Source organism: Physcomitrium patens, chromosome 14 (genome assembly GCF_059467195.1).
Source record: "Physcomitrium patens ecotype Gransden chromosome 14, ASM5946719v1, whole genome shotgun sequence".
Classification (NCBI taxonomy): domain Eukaryota; kingdom Viridiplantae; phylum Streptophyta; class Bryopsida; order Funariales; family Funariaceae; genus Physcomitrium; species Physcomitrium patens.
Window position 1 is genome coordinate 13,192,488 of NC_143423.1, and position 19,901 is coordinate 13,212,388.

Genomic DNA, 19,901 nt, shown 5'->3' on the forward strand with positions numbered 1-19,901 from the left:
GAGATTGAGTACCTTGATCTCGTTAACAAACTCCTCTGTCGCAGTAACCCTGTGCAGGAAAAATTTGCCTCAGCAATCAACAGTAGCACCCTAAACCTGGAACACAAGTCTACCTCAGCAGAGTGAATTTCAGTTCGAAAATAAATTACAGTTCGAAAATACTGAATCACAGTTCCAAAATTTCAATCACAGTTCGATAACCAGTCGCATATAGTCCTCGAGCTGACCTCGAAATTGTGTGTTCTTAAACCGTGCCTGGCTTCCTCGTGAGCCGCAATACCTGTTTTCTATTCCTGTCCATTGCCATGTCAGCACACATGTCCTTCGTGGTCCCACACCCTCCCAGTGGCATTCCGCGGTGAAAGGGCTTGGTCCCGCGGTTTCTCCTTAAGGCTAGTTGGTGGTTCAGGGGTAGGTAACGGTTTAAGGTGTTTCGAGGTTAGAGATTGCATTCTCGATGGATCATTTCTCCTACTCCCGTTGTGATCACATTTCGATACCTTGGAAGCCAAAAATACACATGCAATTAGGTCTTGACTGATCGTCTCCCTGTTTTTTCGAGATTTGAGTTGCGATATGGTCGACAGCGGCACACAATCCAGCTTCTGACGTCCATCTTGATGCTGCGTAAGTTTCTCTGATTCGTACACGTGTTTACTGTTTTTCTATGCTTTCCATTTAATAAACTTACTAAGTATTAGGGTTCAGGGTTTAGGGTCTGTCTCTGCACGTGAAGCATGACTTTCGGGTGAGGGTTTTGGTTTGTTATCGTGCTGGACTTGATCAATTTGAAAGTAGCTCAATCGCAGAAGAAAGAGAAGTGTGTGGACTTTGTGTGATGTTTGCATAAATTGGAATGTCACGGAGTTTGCAATTGTGTTGCTGGTGGGTTGGGCTGCGGTATAGCGACGGTGGATGAATAATTACATTTTGTTGGGATTTATTGCAGATTGGTGTGGTGGAAGTCCGAGGGTAGAAAAATGACAGAGTTTGTGACTTGGGTTTGACTCGGAAGGTGGTGTGGTGATAGTGGGTGGGTTCGTTGTGGTTGCACGGCGTTGAAGAGCCAGTTTTCGTCCCTTTATTTTACTTCATTTTATTTTCAGCTGCAGTATGAGATGCATCAGGTCGTGAAGTTTGCACGGGGATGGATTTGATGTTATCATGCACTTGGAAATAGGCCGTAATCGAACTGGGTGTCAAGATTTGGGGCGACTTTGGATTTAGGGGTAGAGTTAAGTGAAATTGTTGCCATGTTGAGGAGCTTGCTTGAAACGACCATTGGCCATTCAAGACATAATGTATGTCCAGATAGACATCTGTTACGAGTCTTGAATGGCAGTCAAGGTTTTTCATCGTCGCAGTCCCCTAAGCGACCAGGCGACAGGAAAGGAGGCAAGAATGGGCAGGCTTCAATTCGACAGAATAGGTTGGCTTCGGAGGTTAAAGCTATCATCAGCGCTGCTTTACAGCAAGGTCCCTGTAATGTCCCTCTTCTCCAACGATGCGGCTTTGAAATCCACCAGGTTAGCGCGTTCCTGTTTCCCTTCAGACTGGTGTTATAATGATATATATTGCATTTTGGTTTGCTGTGAATTTGTTCTGGAGACCTATTGAAGAAATGTATCTTTCATATTCTTGTCACTTTTTGTAGTGCTCAATGAGGATAGGCCTCTTTATTCGGAGATCGGTCATTATTCGATTTGGTTGGGAGAATGCATCCTCTTGTAGATCGAGATTCTGTAGCTAATTACGTTATGAGTCTAAATACGTCGTTCAAATACAGTTTCAATCACTCAGACCTGAAAGTGCTGATTTTTGTGAAATATTTTACCATTTTGTCTTATTGTTTTGGTATATACTTGCGCAGGTCAAAATGAGCCGTGACCTTAGAAAAGCTTTCGTACTTTGGAAAGCTTTGCCAGGAATGCATCAGACTGTCCAGAAAGAGCTTAACTCCCAGGGGAAACGACTTCGGTCGATGGTGTTTCACCACTTGAACATGCCATTCTCACCTGCCATTGAGTTCCTCCAAGATAAAGTCAATCCTCAAGCTCAAGCTATTGATGATATTTTGTCGAAGCTAGATGAAGAGAGTGACTGATTTTTTAAATAATCTCGGTCTATTTCAAGTTGGATTGATTGTTGACAGCCTGGATTCTCTTCAGTGGCAGAAACTTTCCACGTTAAAGCATTTCTAGAAGATGAATAGGTAGTATTCTGAAGGTTGTAAATATGTTTGGATGTGAGTTTATAATCAGGCTCCTCACAAATGTGCGCCATAGGTTGTACATGTGGCTTCCTGTCATATGGATCCAGTTGCCTCGATGTGAAGTGGTCTCGCTTGTACTTTCGTGCCACAGTTTTGCTGATACGTTGTTTAGATTATGGTCGCCTGCAGAATGGGTTGCTCTTTATTTTCCGGCTATTTGTTTGTATTAGTCTGTGAAGCTTAGGAATTTGATTGCTTGAGCAATCCTACCATCCAACATGCATGGAGAGTAGCAAAGTATGATAGAAAAGCAAAACATGTTAACATGCTTTGCTATTTTGAAACCGTTTTTGAAGCACCCAAGTCCTACTTTCTGCCTGGTCCTGTATGTTTGTAGCTAGATGATGATATATATGGGCGAAGTTATTTCATACCCTCAATTACAGCAGAAGGTTTAAAAGATAAATGCACCTTTGTAACTTGGGAAACATAAATAACTATGTAGATTGTTGCAATTCCGGCATGGACCACTGTGTTGTGATATTACTTGGAGGCAATCGCATCTCTTCGTGTCATGTCATAGACTTTTATGAAGAAAATTGTTTGATCATCCGCCTACTTGAGCGTTTCTTCACTGACAGTGGCAGTATTATAGATGAGCAGGGAGTTATATGCTGGTCCCACTTGCATCGTTTCCTACATTTTACATTCGTGAAATCGATGTCAGTACCGAACTGCTTGTACCATAGCTGCTTATTTTTCATGAGAATCGTTCTGTTGGAACTGCTCATAAATCGTGCTTGATCCCAATAATTCAACCTCCTCAGCATCATTGTGATAACTCAAAGTAATGATGAGTTATTGCAATCGTGTTAATCATGAACATCGTACTCGAAGCTTGAGTAACTGGAACAGAATGAACACGATATCCAAAAACCTCCATGACTGCTGTTTCTCAAGCAGAACTCAAGATGAATCACATAATTGGCATTTTTGCAACAAACCGGCTGGTGTCCAAATTGTGCAGCCATTTGAATCAAACCGTTCAATAAGAAAATTCCACTGTCACACATAACACACCATGATAAATTCTTGGGGTCTTTCATGGATTAGTTTGCTTGCATGCAAATATTTTTGGATATTTGCTTATGTCACCACAGTTTTTACTGCTACCACAACTTGTCATCTTGAAATGTTTGCCACACTCACATCCCAACTCAAGGCAATTGTTGGAGTTGTTGAAATTTTGTATTACAATTGCATAACTTGCAGCATTGCCTGCCTTTTTGCATGTGGGCAATTAAAGTGTTACAATTTGCAAAGATGCTAGCTATGTCAAGATCTGTGAAAAGAAAGTTATGAAGAGAGTGGTAGACATGTTACATATGAGAGGATAATATGAAAGGAGTGTATGAGATTGTGAAAGACCATGACTCAAGTGGATGGCAAGTTGTGGAGGCAATAGCAAAATCCATAATTTAGGATAGAATATGTTCATAAATAAGATAGGAGGCAATTAGGGATATTTTAAAAGTTGCAATATATAGTTGTAATATGCTTTGCAAAATTATAGGTAAAAACATAAGGAGTTAAGACATATCTAAAACATTTTTTGTACATCATATTTTAAGTTTTATACTTGTGCTTGATTTCTTGCATATTTATATTCTTACAACTTATAGACCTACAAATGCTTGCATATTAGAATAAAATATTAAATTTGAAATTTGAAAATATTTATAGATATGTATTTATAGAAGATTATATTTAAATAAAAAAAACTTATTGTTTGAAAAGAATTACTTAAATTTGATCAAGTCATGATTATTATAATATAATGACATGTATATCATCTAATATGATTTAATAACTTTATATACAATATAAAAAGAAATAAATACATACAATATTTGTAGTAATAAAGAATAGAATTATAGAAGTTTTAAATTTAAATTTATTTTTAATCTATAATTAATTAATCATGATACATGAGATTCATCTTTTGTTACTTTTACCTTCAAAAAATCATTGAATCTCTTTTGTAAGATATTAGCTATTTTGACAACTATAACTATGGATTCATATTTACTTCTTTAACATCTTTAACATCTTTAGTAAATATAAGCCTATTGTAACAAGCAAGACAAGAAAGTAGATTTTAAATATACAAAATATTCTTGTACATTTCTATAATATTTACTATAATATTTTTAATTTGAATTTTATTGTAAGTACTAACAAAAATAACTTTTTCTTGTATATCAAATGAATAAATTAATATTTATATATAATTTATAAAAAATATAATATAAATATAAATATTTAAAATTTAAAATTTAAATTATTAATCATATGTAATTACATTTTGTATACATTTAAGAAGTTCAATTAAGAAAAATACATCTTAAAAAATAAAATGACTATTCTAAAACTTATCTTATTTATAAAAATAATAAATATATGTAAAAATTATATTTATTTAAAAATATAATCACTATCTTATATAATTTATCTTGTTTAAAAATAATATTATCATCCAATATAGTTGATTATGTTTTAAAATAATTTTTTTATATTATAGAATTTAACTTATATAGAGATAGAAATTTCATCTAATTCAATTTAATCTTTCACAATCTAAAATCATTGTGTATTGTAATTTAGTTTATCCTAAAATTCAATTCTTATCTAATCTATGGAAGTAATTGGAGCACAATATATTATGTTTTTTTTTTAAATTAATTTATTTGTAATATAATCTAATATTATAAAAATTATATTAATATTTTTCTTGTTTGTTCTTTGCAAATGTCCTTTGTTGTATAAGATATAATATAATTTTTATATTATATATTAACTAATCTATACAAGTAATTTTTATTGAAGAACAAGCACTTTGAAGTTACAACACTTAGCATTAGTAAGGTTGCACACAAAAGGGATTATGGAGTAAGATAACTCTTACTTCTAAAACTTCTTACTTATAGGTGGTGGTTGCCAACTATCAAGGCAACTTCTATTAACGTTACATCTATTTCTACTTCATCCATCTAAATCCTACGTTCTTTCTTAACCTAGCCGCCACCTACAAATCCTACAAGCCACTATAGTAACTTTCTTATACTCTTTTGCTACCTTTTGACTACTAGCAACTTACCTAAGGTAATACCTTTTACTAAGTGATTTACTTCAACACTTCTTCTATGCTATTGGTCAAAGGGCTTTCAATCCTAATGCCTTTGTCAACATGTGGTGTCTGTTCTTTATTAATGCCTTTATCAACAAATTAACAAGTATGTCTCCTGTTGGACAATACTTCATATCAATCACTCCCATTTCAATCTTCTCTCTTATGAAGTAATGTTGAATGTCAATGTATTTTTTCCTTGAATGATGCTTGGAATTCTTTGCAAATACAAGACATCCTTGATTGTCACACTCCATTGAAGTTGCTTCCATTTGCACATTTCCAATGTCCTCCAAAAGTTGTTTAAGCCATATTGCATCCATTGCACTATGGCTTACTGCCATGTACTCAGCCTCTATTATTGACCTTGCAATTGTTGGTTGTTTCTTGCAATTCTATGATATAGCTCCTACTCCAACAAAGAACACATATCTCATTGTTGATCTTCTATCATTTGTATCTCCAGCCCAATCCACATCACAAGAACCATGCAAAATAATGTTATCACCTCCAAGGCACAATTTGAAGTTCAAAGTACCTTTTAAGTACCTCATGATCCTTTTGATGGTTGCCAAATGGATTGGTCTAGCTTTTGACATGTATTGGCTCACAACATTCACCGCATATCCAAGATCCACCGTTGTGCCAACCATTGCATATATTAGTGAGCCTACTACTATTTTGTATGGAATTCCTTGCATTTGATCTTCAACTTCAGCAAATTCTTCATCTGTGAGCTTCATCAACTTCAAATTGGCCTCCAAAGGTGTTCCAATAGGCTTACACTCCTCCATGTTGAATCGTTTCAACACCTCTTCAATATACTTGCTTTGGCCCATTGTAATGGTCTTCTTAGCACAATTTCTTACAAACCCTACTCTTAAATAATAGTGAAGCTCTCCCAAATCACTCACCTCATACTCTCTTTCTAACTTTGCCTTCAACCAATTTATCATCTTCATTGTATTGGTTAAGATAATTAGATCATCAATATATAAGATAACAATCAATATGAATTCATTTGATTGCATTACATACAATGAATGATCAGCCTTACTTCTTACAAACCCTTCAGTCACAAAGAAAGTATCAATGCGTTGGTACCATGCCCTTAGAGATTGTTTTAGTCCATACAAAGATTTTCTCAACTTACAAACAAGATGTTGATTGCCTTTTTGTACAAAGCCTTGAGGTTGATCCATGTAAATGTCTTCTTTTAAGCTTCCATTCAAGAATGTCGTCTTCACATCCATTTGATGCATTTTCAAGTCCATTGCTGCCCCAATTGCCACAATGGTTCTAATGGTGGTAAATTTGGCCACAAGAGCAAATGTCTCATTAAAATCAACACGAACAACTTGTGATTAGCCTTTGGCAACCAATCTAGTCTTATATCTCATAATATTGCCCATTACATTCTTTTTGGTTCTAAATACCCACTTATAATCAATTGAAGATTTATTTGGTGGAAGTTGAGTCAATTTCCATATTCCATTGTCCATGAGTGATTTGTATTCTTCTTCCATAGCATTCTCCCACTTCATAGCATCCGTGGACTTCATTGCATTACACAAACTTAATGGATCAACAAAAAGAGCAACATTGGCATGTTCTTCACTTACTTCAGGAAATATGTGGTCCTTCCACCATTCACCATGTGGTTTTCTTTCTCTCAAAGGATATCTTCTTTCATTTGAAGAGGCTTCATCTTCTTGTACTTTATGCTCTCTTCCAAGCTTCTTCTTCTTTAAAGCTTGTCTTTTCTCACTTAAAAGTTGATACTCCTCATCATCATCATTATCAACAATATTATCATTGTATTCATTGATGGTTTTAACAATTGAAGGTACACTATGGTTTACCTTCTTTAGCACTTCACCTTGATTTGCATTTCTTCCAACTTCATTGTCACCATCATCATCTTCTTCTTTTTTTGCTGAAATTGATGATGTGTCCACAAACACACTAGTACTCCTAGTCAGACACATTTTTTAGTGCTCAAAAATACTCTTATGCTCCAAAAACTCAACATCACAACTTTTGATGATCTTCTTGGTTTCTAAACACATTAGCCTGTATGCTTTTGTACCTTCACAATATCCAACAAATACATATTTTGTACTCTTTGCATCAAGTTTGGATCTCATGCAATCTGATACTTTTGCATAAGCAATGTATCCAAAGATCCTCATGTGTGAAATATAAAGTTTCTTGCTACTCCAAGCTTCTTATGGAGTCATTGATGTAAGTGCACTTGTAAGGCACCTATTTCTTGTATATACTGAAGTAACCACAGCTTCAGTCCAATACTCATGTCCTAAGTGTTGTGTATGAAGCATACTCCTTGCCATCTCTACAATGGTACAATTTGCTCTTTCAGCAACTCCATTTTGTTGTGGAGTGTAAGGAGTAGAGGTTTATCTTGTAATACCTTGAATCTTCAAGAATTCATCAAAATGCTTTGACATGTATTCACCTCCATTGTTTGTGCACAATACTTTGATCTTACACTCACATTGTTTCTCTATAAGAGCTTTAAACTCTTTAAACCTTGAAAAGCACTCAGTCTTAGCTTTAATGATGTAAATCCATACTTTTCTTGAAAAATCAACAATGAATGTAATAAAGTATCTTGCTCCTCTAATTGATGGTGTCTTCATTGGTCCATAAACATCAAAATGCACAATTTCCAATAATTTAGTTGTATGTGTTACAATTCCATTTGGAAATGAACTCATTTGTTATTTGTCTTGTATACAACCTTCATAAACAAGTGTCATGGTATTGTGGCTGAAATGATCAAGATTCAAGCCACTTACCATGGATTGAAGCTCGTTCATGCATTTGGCATTTAAATGACCAAGTCGTTGATGCTAGATTCCAAACTTGTCTTAGTCTTATGGAAAATCACCAAATACAACCACTTCAACTCCATTCACGTTCTTACAATTAATGAAGTAGAGATTTCCATCTCTAAGGCCTTTGGCAACATCTTGTCCATCCATTGTCTTCATAAAGCATCCATTCATGTCAAATTGAACCTTACAACCATGTGATACAAGTTTGATCATCAAAAAGAGGTTCTTTTTCATCTTTGATACATATAAGACTTCTTTCAATTTGATCTTCTTGATTTGGTCCTTCACAATGATCTCCACAATAATTAAGCCAATTTCAATGGCTTGTACCATGCCACTGTCTCCCAACCAAGCTTTGGTTGCTAAAATTTCTTCATAAGTGTCAAATGAACACTTATATGGTGTCATGTGCTTAGTAGTACCTAAATCTATAATCCACTTAGACATTGCAGCCATAGAGGCTCTTTCACTTGCCATGAAAGCATAGTCATCTTCACCAAAGTTATCACAAGCATTGTTTACATTCTCTCTATCTCCTTTCTTGGCTTTGTAGTAATTCTTAGCAAAGTGACCTCATTTTCCACAAATATAGTAATTTCTCATGTTGCTCTTTGAACTATCACGTTGGTGAGAATAGCTACCTTTGCCTTGTCTTGAGAATAGAGCCGAATCCTCATTTTGATTTTTTTTTTTTTTTTTTTTTTTTTTTTTCTTGATTACTTCATGGGCAAGTCTTGACGTAATATAATTCATAGTAAGTTCCTTCATTTTGATGGACTCCAATGCCACAATGAGGTAGTTGTAGGACTCAAGAAGGCTCATGAGTAATGTCAACACAATTTTTCTATTATCAACTGGTGTGTCAATAATTGCTAGTTGGTTTGCAAGTACTTTTACCTTGTTAACATGAGCCATGAGGTCATTTCTTTCTTCCAACTTTATTGTTAAGAACTTTCTTCTTGTCCATAGAATGTTGGCAAGGTTTCTACTCTCATAGATGTTGCAAAGAGTCTACCATGCTTTCGCTAGTCCAGTGCAAGTAATTACATGTAAAAAATTGGCATCATGAAGATTTGTTGCAATCATGCCAAAAGCCTTCCTTTTTTATTGTTTGTACTTCCTTTTCACCTTTACATTAGCATTGTTATTTGGAGGGTCTTCACTTTCATCAACAATGTTCCAAAGGTCTAATGAAGCCAACAAGAGTTCCATTTTCTTCTTCCAATGGTAGAAGTTACCACCCCTAAAATTCTCAATTATTCTCAAATCCTCACCCTCACTTGCAGCCATGTCTAAGGAAGGAGTGTATCAAAGAAAATCAAGAAAAAGAGAAGAATGAACTCTCAAAATCAACAAGAAATTGTTACTACCTTAAAGACCTAGAATGCCCTCTTAATGAGTAAACTATTGTTTATACTCTTCAATCACTCTCAACTTTACTTATAAGACTTCTCACAAGTCTGATAACCTCTTGAATAAGCTTTGCTTCTTTTTAATCACCTCTCTTCTTTCACAAAATACTTCTAACCTCACAAAGTACATCTAATCACAATGAGTGGGTTTCTTAAAGAGATTAATACATTAAAGCACAAAGTTAGAGCACTAATGATAAAACTCAGCAAAGAAAGACAACACAAGTATCCTTAAACGTCAATCTAAGGTATCTAACAACCTCAAAGACTATGAATGCACTTAACAACAAGTAAGAGCATAATTACATCAATAACTAGATGCAAAAAGAGATTTAGAAGATATCAAACTCTAACATCAGTAACAACCATAAGATCTACTCTTAACACCAACAAAGACTTCAAAGAACTTCAAAACTTATAACTAAAGGTGAGTGGGCCCATAACCTATTGAAGAACAAGCACTTTGAAATTACAACACTTAGCAATAGCAAGGTTGCACACAAAAGGAAATATGGAGTAAGATAACTCTTACTTCCAACACTTCTTACTTATAGGAGGTGGTTGCCAACTATCGAGGCAACTTCTATTAACGTTACATCCATTTCTACTTCATCCATCTAAATCCTAGGTTCTTTCTTAACCTAGCGGCCACCTACAAATCCTAGCCGCCACCTACAAATCCTACAAGCCACCATAATAACTTCCTTATATTCTTTTGCTGCCTTTTGACTACTAACAACTTACCTAAGGTAATACCTTTTACTAAGTGATTTATTTCAATAATTTTTAAATACATTTGGTTGCAGTTAATGTATTATTTATTTTAAAATAAGATTTGTATCTTAAGAGGTACAATTGTTTTGTATTGGTTGAATAATTTGTATGAAGTATAGCTAGATATGTATATAATTTAAAAAGATTTTGTGGAATTATATTATCAATATTTTATATTACAAAAAAATTGAGATGCTATTTTGAATTGCAATAATTTTTTTGTTTTATTATTTTAGATAATTATTTTAATTATATATATAAATAGATAAATACTTCCTTCTTCACACTTACTCTTGTTGCTAAAAATAATATAGCTACAAAGAATAACTAAGCTCAAAAATCAGATTCTAGCTATTGGTTGCAATAATATTATATGACATTCCTTTATTCAAACATATGATCAAATCTTTTCTTGCAGCAAACTTGTTATTGGTAGAAATCTATGAGGGAATTACAACAATCTAAATAGATAGAAACATATATAATAATAAAAAAATATCATAAATTAAAATATAAATAAATTATAGTAAAAGTAAACAAAATACATGAGAAGATGTTCTACAAGTAGATATGAGATTATAAAAACTATATCTAAAGAGAGTAATGTATCTTAAAACGTAATATCTAATTATAGGCATATATTGACATTCTAGAGTGCTTTTAGAATATTAAGCTATTTAAGTTAGAAACAACATAATACTTTAGAGGCAATCCATTTTTTGAGGATATTCAACATTTGATTATTATTGACTTGCCTATCTAATTTGGAGTAATTATCTATCTAATACCTCTATTAACATACATGGATGAGAATCAAATGAAACAAAAAACTTGGTGTTCAAATTGAATACTTGGTCTAAAAATTTCTTTTCTTGGGCTAGACTCATTATTATTAAATGAAGAGCAATTACAGTAAGTGGACAAATTAAACATTGATCGACCTTCCAAATTTATAGAATTAGATAAACATTAATTTCAAAAAATAATCCTCTCAAATGCACAATTTAGGGTTGTTTTTTATTTTATTTAATTTTTTTTCCCCTCAACGGTGAGCAATTGGTTTTACAAATATTCTCGATATAAATAGTGATTTGGTAACAGAAACCCTTGAATTGCAAGGGACCCTTCAGCCCCGTGTGATGGTAGCGGCCCGAGTGTCTCCACCGGGCCCCCGGGGTTTGATGGGCCTCTACCTCCGGCTCCCGCAATCTTTTTGTGAAGCGCCGATGTGTCGGTGGTGAACAAGACTCGGGACGACGAGCTCTCGGCCCGCAAGCAATGGAATCGATCCAGGGCGCACATGGGCTGCTCTTTCGCACCGCACTTCTCTGATTCACAGCCTCGTATTGCAGCACCTCGACGGTTGAACATGGCCGTGCTAGAGCAGGCCAGGCATCGCCGAGTGCTTTGGAGGTTTCCTTAGGGTTCTATCCTTTCTTCGTCCCTCAATTCCGTTGTTTGTCATGGGTGCAGCCGATTTGCAGTATTTGCTGTGGCTGGTAGGGATTGCCACATGTGTCAAGGTTCTCTTGGTGCCAGCCTACCACAGCACGGATTTCGAAGTTCATAGGCACTGGCTTGCAATTACGCACTCCCTCCCTCTCAAAGAGTGGTACTCCGACGAATCCAGCCAGTGGACCCTCGACTATCCTCCTTTCTTCGCCTTCTTTGAACGGTTTCTTGCAATTTTCGCCTCATGGTTTGATCCTCAGATTGTTGACCTAGTTAATGGCCAGAACTATGCCGTCAGGAGCGTGGTGCTGTTTCAGAGAGGCACTGTTATGGCAGCGGATCTTGTTCTCTATTGGGGGTTATGGGAAATCGGAAGTGGTCTCTCAAGAATGAGACGTAGGATCCTCTACTTGGTTGTCATATTTTCGCCCGGGCTTCTGATAGTGGATCACATCCATTTTCAGTATAATGGGTTTTTGTTCGGGATTTTATTTTTGTCGCTGGCTGCGATGCGGGATGGGAATGACCTGCTCGGTGGCATCTACTTTGCCGCTCTGGTGTGCTTTAAGCACTTATTTGCGATTGCGGGGCCAATTTACTTCGTGTATATCCTGCGGCATTATTGTAAAGGACCCCAGAAAATAGCTCGATTCTGTATTATGGCAAGTGCGGTGATTAGCATTGTAGCACTTGCATTCGGTCCGTTTCTATATCATGGCCAGATGCCGCAGTTAATGAAGCGGCTGTTTCCTTTCGGGCGGGGTTTATGTCACGCATACTGGGCTCCCAATGTGTGGGCCCTGTACAGTACAGGTGACAAATCTGCAACTGTCGTAATGCGGAAGTTGTTCGGTGTTTATATCGATAGACCTAAAGCAGGCTTGACAGGGGGCCTCGTTGGAGATTTCACACCGTATGCTGTCTTCCCTCAGATTACTCCAATTGTGTCAGCAATTCTCGTTATCGGCTCAATGATGCCATGCCTCGTGCAGGCCTGGCGTAAACCGGTACCAAATGCCTTCATCCGCTGGGTTGTGTACACGTTCACATGCGGGTTTATGTTTGGGTGGCATGTCCACGAGAAAGCTTCTTTGCACATGGTGATACCATTCAGCGTGCTGGCAGTTGAGCGTTTGGAGGATGCAAGAGCGTTCCTCTTCTTGTCGGTGGTTTCGACCTACTCGCTGTTTCCTCTTCTCTTTGAATCGAAGGAGTACCCTATCAAGGTGACTCTTCTCCTTCTATACGCACTTGTGATTTGGCTCAACTTCTCGCAATTATTTGGAACCAGCACAAAGGATTCAGGGGATTTAAAGGCGAAAGCAGCTTCAAATACGGAACTCAATGTTCAAGAGACTGTGAAGCCTTTAATAGGTCCAGTAGAAGGAGCTTATTTAGGGGGCATAATGGTAATAGAAATATATGGGCAATGCTTTCATCCATTGTTCTTTGGAGGCTCGTTTCCTTTTGTACCGCTGATGCTGACATCGGTGTACTGTGCTTTGGGAATGACATACTACTGGCTAGATCAGTTACACATGGTGTTGTCTAGCTGACATTGGCATTGATGCGAGGTTTAGACCTGTGTGAGATTAGACTCAAGTTAGGCTCTTAAGAGGAAAACCATGTGGCCTTTTCAGGCTACTGCCGGGATGTAGAAATGGTTTTTGCATTTGTATTGTCAACCCATCACTGCCGATGGATTCGGATTAATTTTTTCGTCAAACAGCGCCACTCACCATCTCCTACAGAACTTTCTGAGCTCTAATTCTATCGGCATGCTCAACGCCTCGATGCTATTTAATGGAATACCTGGACAAGTCAGGATGAATGACGAACGTCATGGTTCTCTCAAGTGGTTCAATCCTGCGTGCCCTGGGGAGACCGACCGATCGGCTGTATTTGTGTTCATCCGACGAGTACTGCACACTATCAGGATTGTCGACTTTTAAAACAATGTTACAATTCATACTTAGTCCTGCTGCACTCGAACACAACAAGAATAAACGTGGTCTGATTTGAGAGTAAAGTCGGAATTCGGGGCCACTGATGCCGCACCGCAAAGGAACTGAACACAAATATCCCTGCCCCCACTTCATGTAAAACGACGACGGTCTACCATCGGTCTACCATCTATCAGTAATGAGAGTCCTGGATATAAACCACGGGAGGCCGCTTGGCTTGCAAGGAGGAAGCTTGTGAAAAAGGATTGAGCCCGTTTCCCAGGTTATCTCATTGCATTCCTTGTTAATGCAAGAAATTGAGGCGATTCTAGTGAAAGTCGAGAGGCAATGGGCATATAGATTAAGGTGATTGCCTACAAGCACAGAGCCATCGGGGGTCATGTTTCCAAATGAAGCATCCACCTTTGTCAGCATGTTTCCATGTGAGTCTTCAATTATCAATTTCTCACTATTCTTTCAATTCAATCGTCTCTATTTTCATCTTTAAAATCACACTTTACAAGCACTATGCATTCTTCTTGGATAGTTTAAAATCTTTCCTTGATTCGGCTTTTCTACTGTCTTGGTTGTTACTTGTGTGGTCTTTTATATGTGGATTTAGGTTCTATTGGTGAAATCCAGCTGATGAGATATTTGTTTGTGGCTGCCCCAGGTAATGGAACCAAGCTGTAACGTAGGAAGTAGCGCAGAGCATGGTTAGGGTCTTCCAGACACCGACCAGGAGCGCCAGCAGTGGAAGATGGTGGGATCGTTTTCCTTTCAGAGCGCATGTAACCCGAGCCTGTGACGAAATCCAAGCCGCCCAAGGCCAAGACTACCTGCAAAGGTGAATGAAATTTGGCCTAGTTATCTGTCAGTATGGCTGCTCTCCAAGGATTAGCTCCTGCGGCCTCACTTGTAGCGAAATTTAAATTCTCCAATGGCATGTAGCTGTCTTGGTACTCCTGACATCAACGGTTTTACAGTTTCGAGCTTAGAGTATTCAAAAAGTTGCAGTTACTTGTAAAGGCAAGCTTGTTGCCAGGATCATCCCGGTGTCACATAGGCCTTGTAATTGGTGTGGGGATAGTGGTCTCTGATTGTGATTGTATTCGGATGGAGTGCAGGCCGACGGATATACAATGAACCAAAGCGGGATGGAGTGTTGAGATGGTTAACTACGTGCTGTCGAGCTCGAACACCACCACTTACAAGGTCATGCTCCCGCCCAAGGAGGAAGAGAAGAAGAAACTGGTCGAGTGTTGATCGAATGACAATCTCCAGAAGCAGAGCCGCACCCTGACTCTCAAGCGCAAGCCTCCTCATGGTGGTTTGAGAATCGACCCAAAATCTCCTATTCACTCTCCTATTCACACGATAATGAACTTGAGCTCCAGCAACATATTGGTCATCTCCCTGGGCATGACCTATTTCGATGTAACAGTTCTATTACGGGACAGTCAATACAAGCTTACACTCATCACGCAATCCTTCATATTGCTTATCGTGCATGTGCTAGTCAGTTTTGCTAGAGTTGCTCACTCTGTTTTCTTGAGCACAACTAACAACAATCTCGGGTCGAACTTGCGTTCCTCCACCGCCCCAAGCTTTATCAGCACCATTCCTTCTGGACATAATCAATTCGACTGACCACATGCTCACGAAGGGATAATCCTACGGCCTTCTACGAACGCCAACGCCACTGTTGAAAACCGATCACTTCATTTCTAAGTCCACATTTTGTTCTTGGAATTGCGTTCACCCATCGTTGCCTTCCCCGAAAACATTCTCCCATCCGAAACAAACCTACTGTCAAGGGAAAAGAATGCAGCAGACACATAAATATGCCATCTCCACTTAACTAAAAACAGAAGTTTTTGGGAGCATCATATACTCGATACAGTCACAAGCAGTTAAGACACGTTTTCTCAACTTTGAAACTTTGTATTCTTCAAAGGTTTTTAAGAAGTCCATACAGTGTTGCACCTCCAACTGTTGGAAGAGGTGCAAGTTGCTCAGAATCTTGATAAGGTTGTCCTGTACAACTAAAAGTGAATGTGGAAGTTGACTAGAATTTTGAGAATTTTAAATTGGACACAAATAAAATCTCACCCTTAATTTGTTTATATATGTATATATAATAAGGGTGGGTATATAATAAGAAGGTAAAGAAAGGACAAAAAGCCCTATAATTGGCCAAGAATCTTCATAAAAGTCATGTGATGGTTATTAAGTTAGCATAGAAATCATATAAAGGTTATACATTTCTAAACTAAAAAATGTCTTTTTATATAGAAATAGACTTTGCATGTAATGCTATAATTTTTTATGTGGTTTTATTACAAGAGATTTTGCATGTAAACAAAGAATTTAGATACAAGGATGTTCTATGTTGTTAATCTTTGACTTGTAAATTAAATTACAAATTCATAGAACCAATTAAAAGAATATTATTTATTTAAAAGAATTTGATATTTTTTAATAATAGTTGTAATTAAAATCAATAATGAATGTACATTCAAAACTAACCATTATTCTTTTTACAAAAAAGACTAAAACTTAGTATAAAAAGTTTAGTTTTGCATAACTTATTCAAAAATTCATTCAATTGGATCTTAGATTTGAATAAATTCTATTAATCTATTATATGGAACACATTTAGGGGATATAAATCAATGAGATAAAGTTGGAAGACAAATTGGCCTTTTGATTGATTACATCATTCAATCATCATTGTTTTCATCAAAAAAAATTGCTTTATTATTTTTTATCAAAATTTAACTTAACTTGCCAATTTACAAAGTCTTAACAAAACTAAAGTGGAAATACTTACTAAAGACAACAATGTCAATTAGCTCCAATCTCTTTTTATAGCTCCAATCTCTTTTTATAGCTCCAATCTCTTTTTATAGTATTTTGATCAAAAAATCAATTCTATTTCACTACAAGTTAATTAATAACTAGCAATCTTTACAATAAAATTATTGGATGTTCTTTGGCATACATGGAGTATGGGCTAATGCACATCTTGAATTTGTTTTAGGTATTTGGGTAGTAGTGGTCATTGATGGATTAAGAAGAGCTGCCATGTACAATTAGTTTTTGTTGAACATAACAAGTTGATAGAAGAAATCATTTGTCTAAAGATTGATTTAGCTACTATTCAAGATATAGGGATTTTATGAGCAAAATTGATATAGCTCATGAGATGAAATTATTGGAATTAGTATTGTTTCAAGTTATCAAGCTTTATTGGCTTCTAGTTTGCTATTGTGAATTTTCTACTCACTAAGTCATATTTACAAGGATTGACAAATACTAATTTTATTGTATAATTTACGATAAGACAACACAATTGATGTTTTATAATTCAATTATAAGATAGTGAATTTACTATGCAATTTATAATAAGACAATAGGATTGATATTTGGTGATCCAGCTATGAGATATAAGATATTTGGTTGAGTTTTTTTTTTTTTTTTTTTTTTTTTTTATAATTTGAAATTGCATGTGTTTTTTCTTTACAAAATAGCTATAATTCCTAATATATTTTATATAGTAGATAATGTTTATTTCCTAGGCATGGCATGTATATTCAAGAGAGGATTATATGGTGAAGGTACAACTTGAGTTTATCATTGTAGGAGCAAGCATGCTATTATTTTCTATGATAGTTATAGAGTGTGATATTAGCACGTTGTGTGCAACTAGTTATCTGCCTTATGTGCATTATATGAAGGTAGATATTATATAAATGCACTTTGCACCTTCCTCTTTGTAGATAAATTTCAAGAAATTTACAATTTTTCCTTCAATTAGACTAAAGAAAAGGTTAAATTATAGTCTGCATGAAAATAACAAGCAAAAGTACAGCGTTCAACCCCGTGCAAACCAAGTGTCTCATAATACAGGCTTTAGGCCTCAATCGGTGACGCAGAAATCAACTGTAATATTTCCATACGCAAACCAGTGAAGATGATTCTAAATCCACATCAAAAAAATTCGTGAAAACTAGAATCGACAATCAACTCTGAGTATTCCTTACCACGATAAAAAAATAAATAAAATAATATCATTCTCAGCTCCACAAGAGAAGCCTTCGCATTATATAGAGCACAACAAATTCGAAATATTACCAATATCAATCTACTGCAACTGGTCAGAATCTCACAGTTTCAGTTAAAAAGGGTCGATCAGTACTTTTATACAATTACAAACCTCCATCTTCAGCTCCAAAATCAGACGATCCCGCTTACTGAGCACCAAACAGAGTATTGGAAGCTCAAACCAACCCTGCCGAAGCACGGCGCGGGTCTGGATCTCTACGCCCTTGCAACCATCCACCAAAACCACCGCGCCATCACTGAACCTCACCATAGAGGATACCTCGCTGCACAAATCCGCAAGTCCAGGCGAATCAACGAAATTAAACGCGTGATTCTTGCACGTGAAAACAATTGGCGAACTCTTCATACTTGGGCCCCGCTGCTGCTCATCCTCTTAAATAGTCCAAGTAATGCAACTCACCCGCAAGCTTGGCGTGCAACCAATTCCTCCCAGCTACCGCAATCCAATGATCAGCCAATGCAGTCAAAAAGAATAAACACAAGAGAAGAGCAAGCTAAATATATTCAAGAAATGAACTAAAGAGTAAATAAACAAAACAAACAAATTGAGTAACCAAGGAACAGTGGTATTGCAATATATATATATATATATATATATGTAACTTACATGAAGACCACTTTGATACAACAGGGTCTTTATACTTGGATTGAGATCCGGAACTTCTGGGTCTCAACAGCAACCTCTTGCTGCGAACATCGCTTCGAGGGTGAGTGGCACAAGAAGTGAAATTGAAATTTTTTGTGATCATTTGTGAAACTCTACGTCTACTTCTGATCTTGTCAAGTCGAGGAGAAGAGAGCAGTTGATTAAAGGTGAGACCCGTTGATTAGCCAGAGGATTAGGGATAGTAAGTAAGATAGTGTAGATGTTGGGGCTGAAAATATTGAGCTTCAGAATAAGTCATGAGATTTGGTTTTGCTCTGTACTTTTGAAAAAGTCCTTTTCCCAGAGCCTTTGTAAAGATGTTAGCGACTTGTTCTTATGAAGGAATATATTTGAGTATAATTTTGCAGTTTTGGATTTTCTCTCTTGTAAAGTGACGATGAGTGCTGATGTGTTTCATCCTAGGGTTTATGTTGGGATTCACAATCATACACATGCTACCTTCGTTGTCACAATAAATGGGAGCAGGTCTGGTGGTTTGGAGGCCGAAATCGCTGGTGAGCTTTGCAAGCCAGGCTGCCTCCTTAGAAGTTGTGGATAGTCCTATATACTCAAGTTCTATGGAGCTCATCGCCACTTTGGGCTGCTTTTTCAAAAGCCAGGTGATGGGACTAGACCCCAACATGAATATGAATCCCATTGTGGATCGACCATCTGTCATATCTCTTGCCCAGTCTGTATCAACGAATCCTGTAATATTTGTGTTGGGTTTTGAGAGGTAGAGGATACCATAATCTGAAGTGTGCTTAATGTTTGTAATGACCCGCCCGGCTGCCTGCAAGTGCAGTTGTTGGTGACATGCAAGAAATCTTGAGCAAATTCCAACTGTAGTGGAGATATCAAAACGGGTGTGTGTAAGATGATTTAGCTTTCCGACCATGGAGCAGTAACATGTAAGGTCACATGGTTCTGCATTCAAGTCAACCATTAGTTCCTGCATAGGTGTGGTGGCAGGCGCACAGTTTTCCATGCCGAAGTATTCCAATACTTGATGGGCGTAGCTACGCTGATTCATGAAGATACCCCTGGGAGTTTAACGCATTCAACCTTCGGGTATAGTGTCATGTCTCCTTCGCTCATGTCGAATTTAGATATAAGCTGTTGTTTGAACCTTATTTGGATTTCTAAAGGCTTGTGTGTTTATTACTTGCCTTATTGTCACGGATATTATTGTAATCCACAGGAAAGCAAAATTTGTAGAAAACAATCTTTACTGTCTGGGAATAATGGCTGGCTTGGTTAGCATCTTCTAGTAATTCAACCTTGTGCCT

General features: G+C 36.9%; 2 protein-coding genes and 1 long non-coding RNA gene across 4 annotated transcripts; all 3 read left to right on the top strand.

The window, feature by feature from the left end:
* Positions 1 to 432: 432 nt before the first annotated feature.
* On the top strand, positions 433 to 2,308 carry LOC112291007 (uncharacterized). 2 transcript variants are annotated; one of them, XM_024537926.3, is made up of 3 exons: positions 433 to 627; positions 950 to 1,526; positions 1,871 to 2,308. In XM_024537926.3, exons 2-3 carry the CDS (start codon positions 1,254 to 1,256, stop codon positions 2,102 to 2,104), a joined length of 507 nt encoding a protein of 168 aa, XP_024393694.1. In that variant the 5' UTR covers positions 433 to 627; positions 950 to 1,253; the 3' UTR covers positions 2,105 to 2,308. The 2 variants fall into 2 exon arrangements, with proteins under 2 accessions (XP_024393694.1, XP_090112058.1); XM_090255932.1 differs by lacking the exon at positions 433 to 627 and adding an exon at positions 701 to 748.
* Positions 2,309 to 11,677: 9,369 nt separating this feature from the next.
* Positions 11,678 to 13,629, top strand: LOC141044364 (dolichyl pyrophosphate Glc1Man9GlcNAc2 alpha-1,3-glucosyltransferase-like). Its single transcript, XM_073538959.2, has one exon. The coding sequence runs from the start codon at positions 11,907 to 11,909 to the stop codon at positions 13,449 to 13,451; it is 1,545 nt and encodes a 514-aa protein (XP_073395060.1). The 5' UTR covers positions 11,678 to 11,906; the 3' UTR covers positions 13,452 to 13,629.
* A 5,060-nt stretch (positions 13,630 to 18,689) lies between these two features.
* LOC112290923 (uncharacterized) lies at positions 18,690 to 19,857 on the top strand. The gene is made up of 3 exons (XR_012218910.2): positions 18,690 to 18,779; positions 19,036 to 19,232; positions 19,418 to 19,857. It is a non-coding gene; the product is annotated as an uncharacterized LOC112290923 (long non-coding RNA).
* The last annotated feature ends 44 nt before the right edge of the window (positions 19,858 to 19,901 follow it).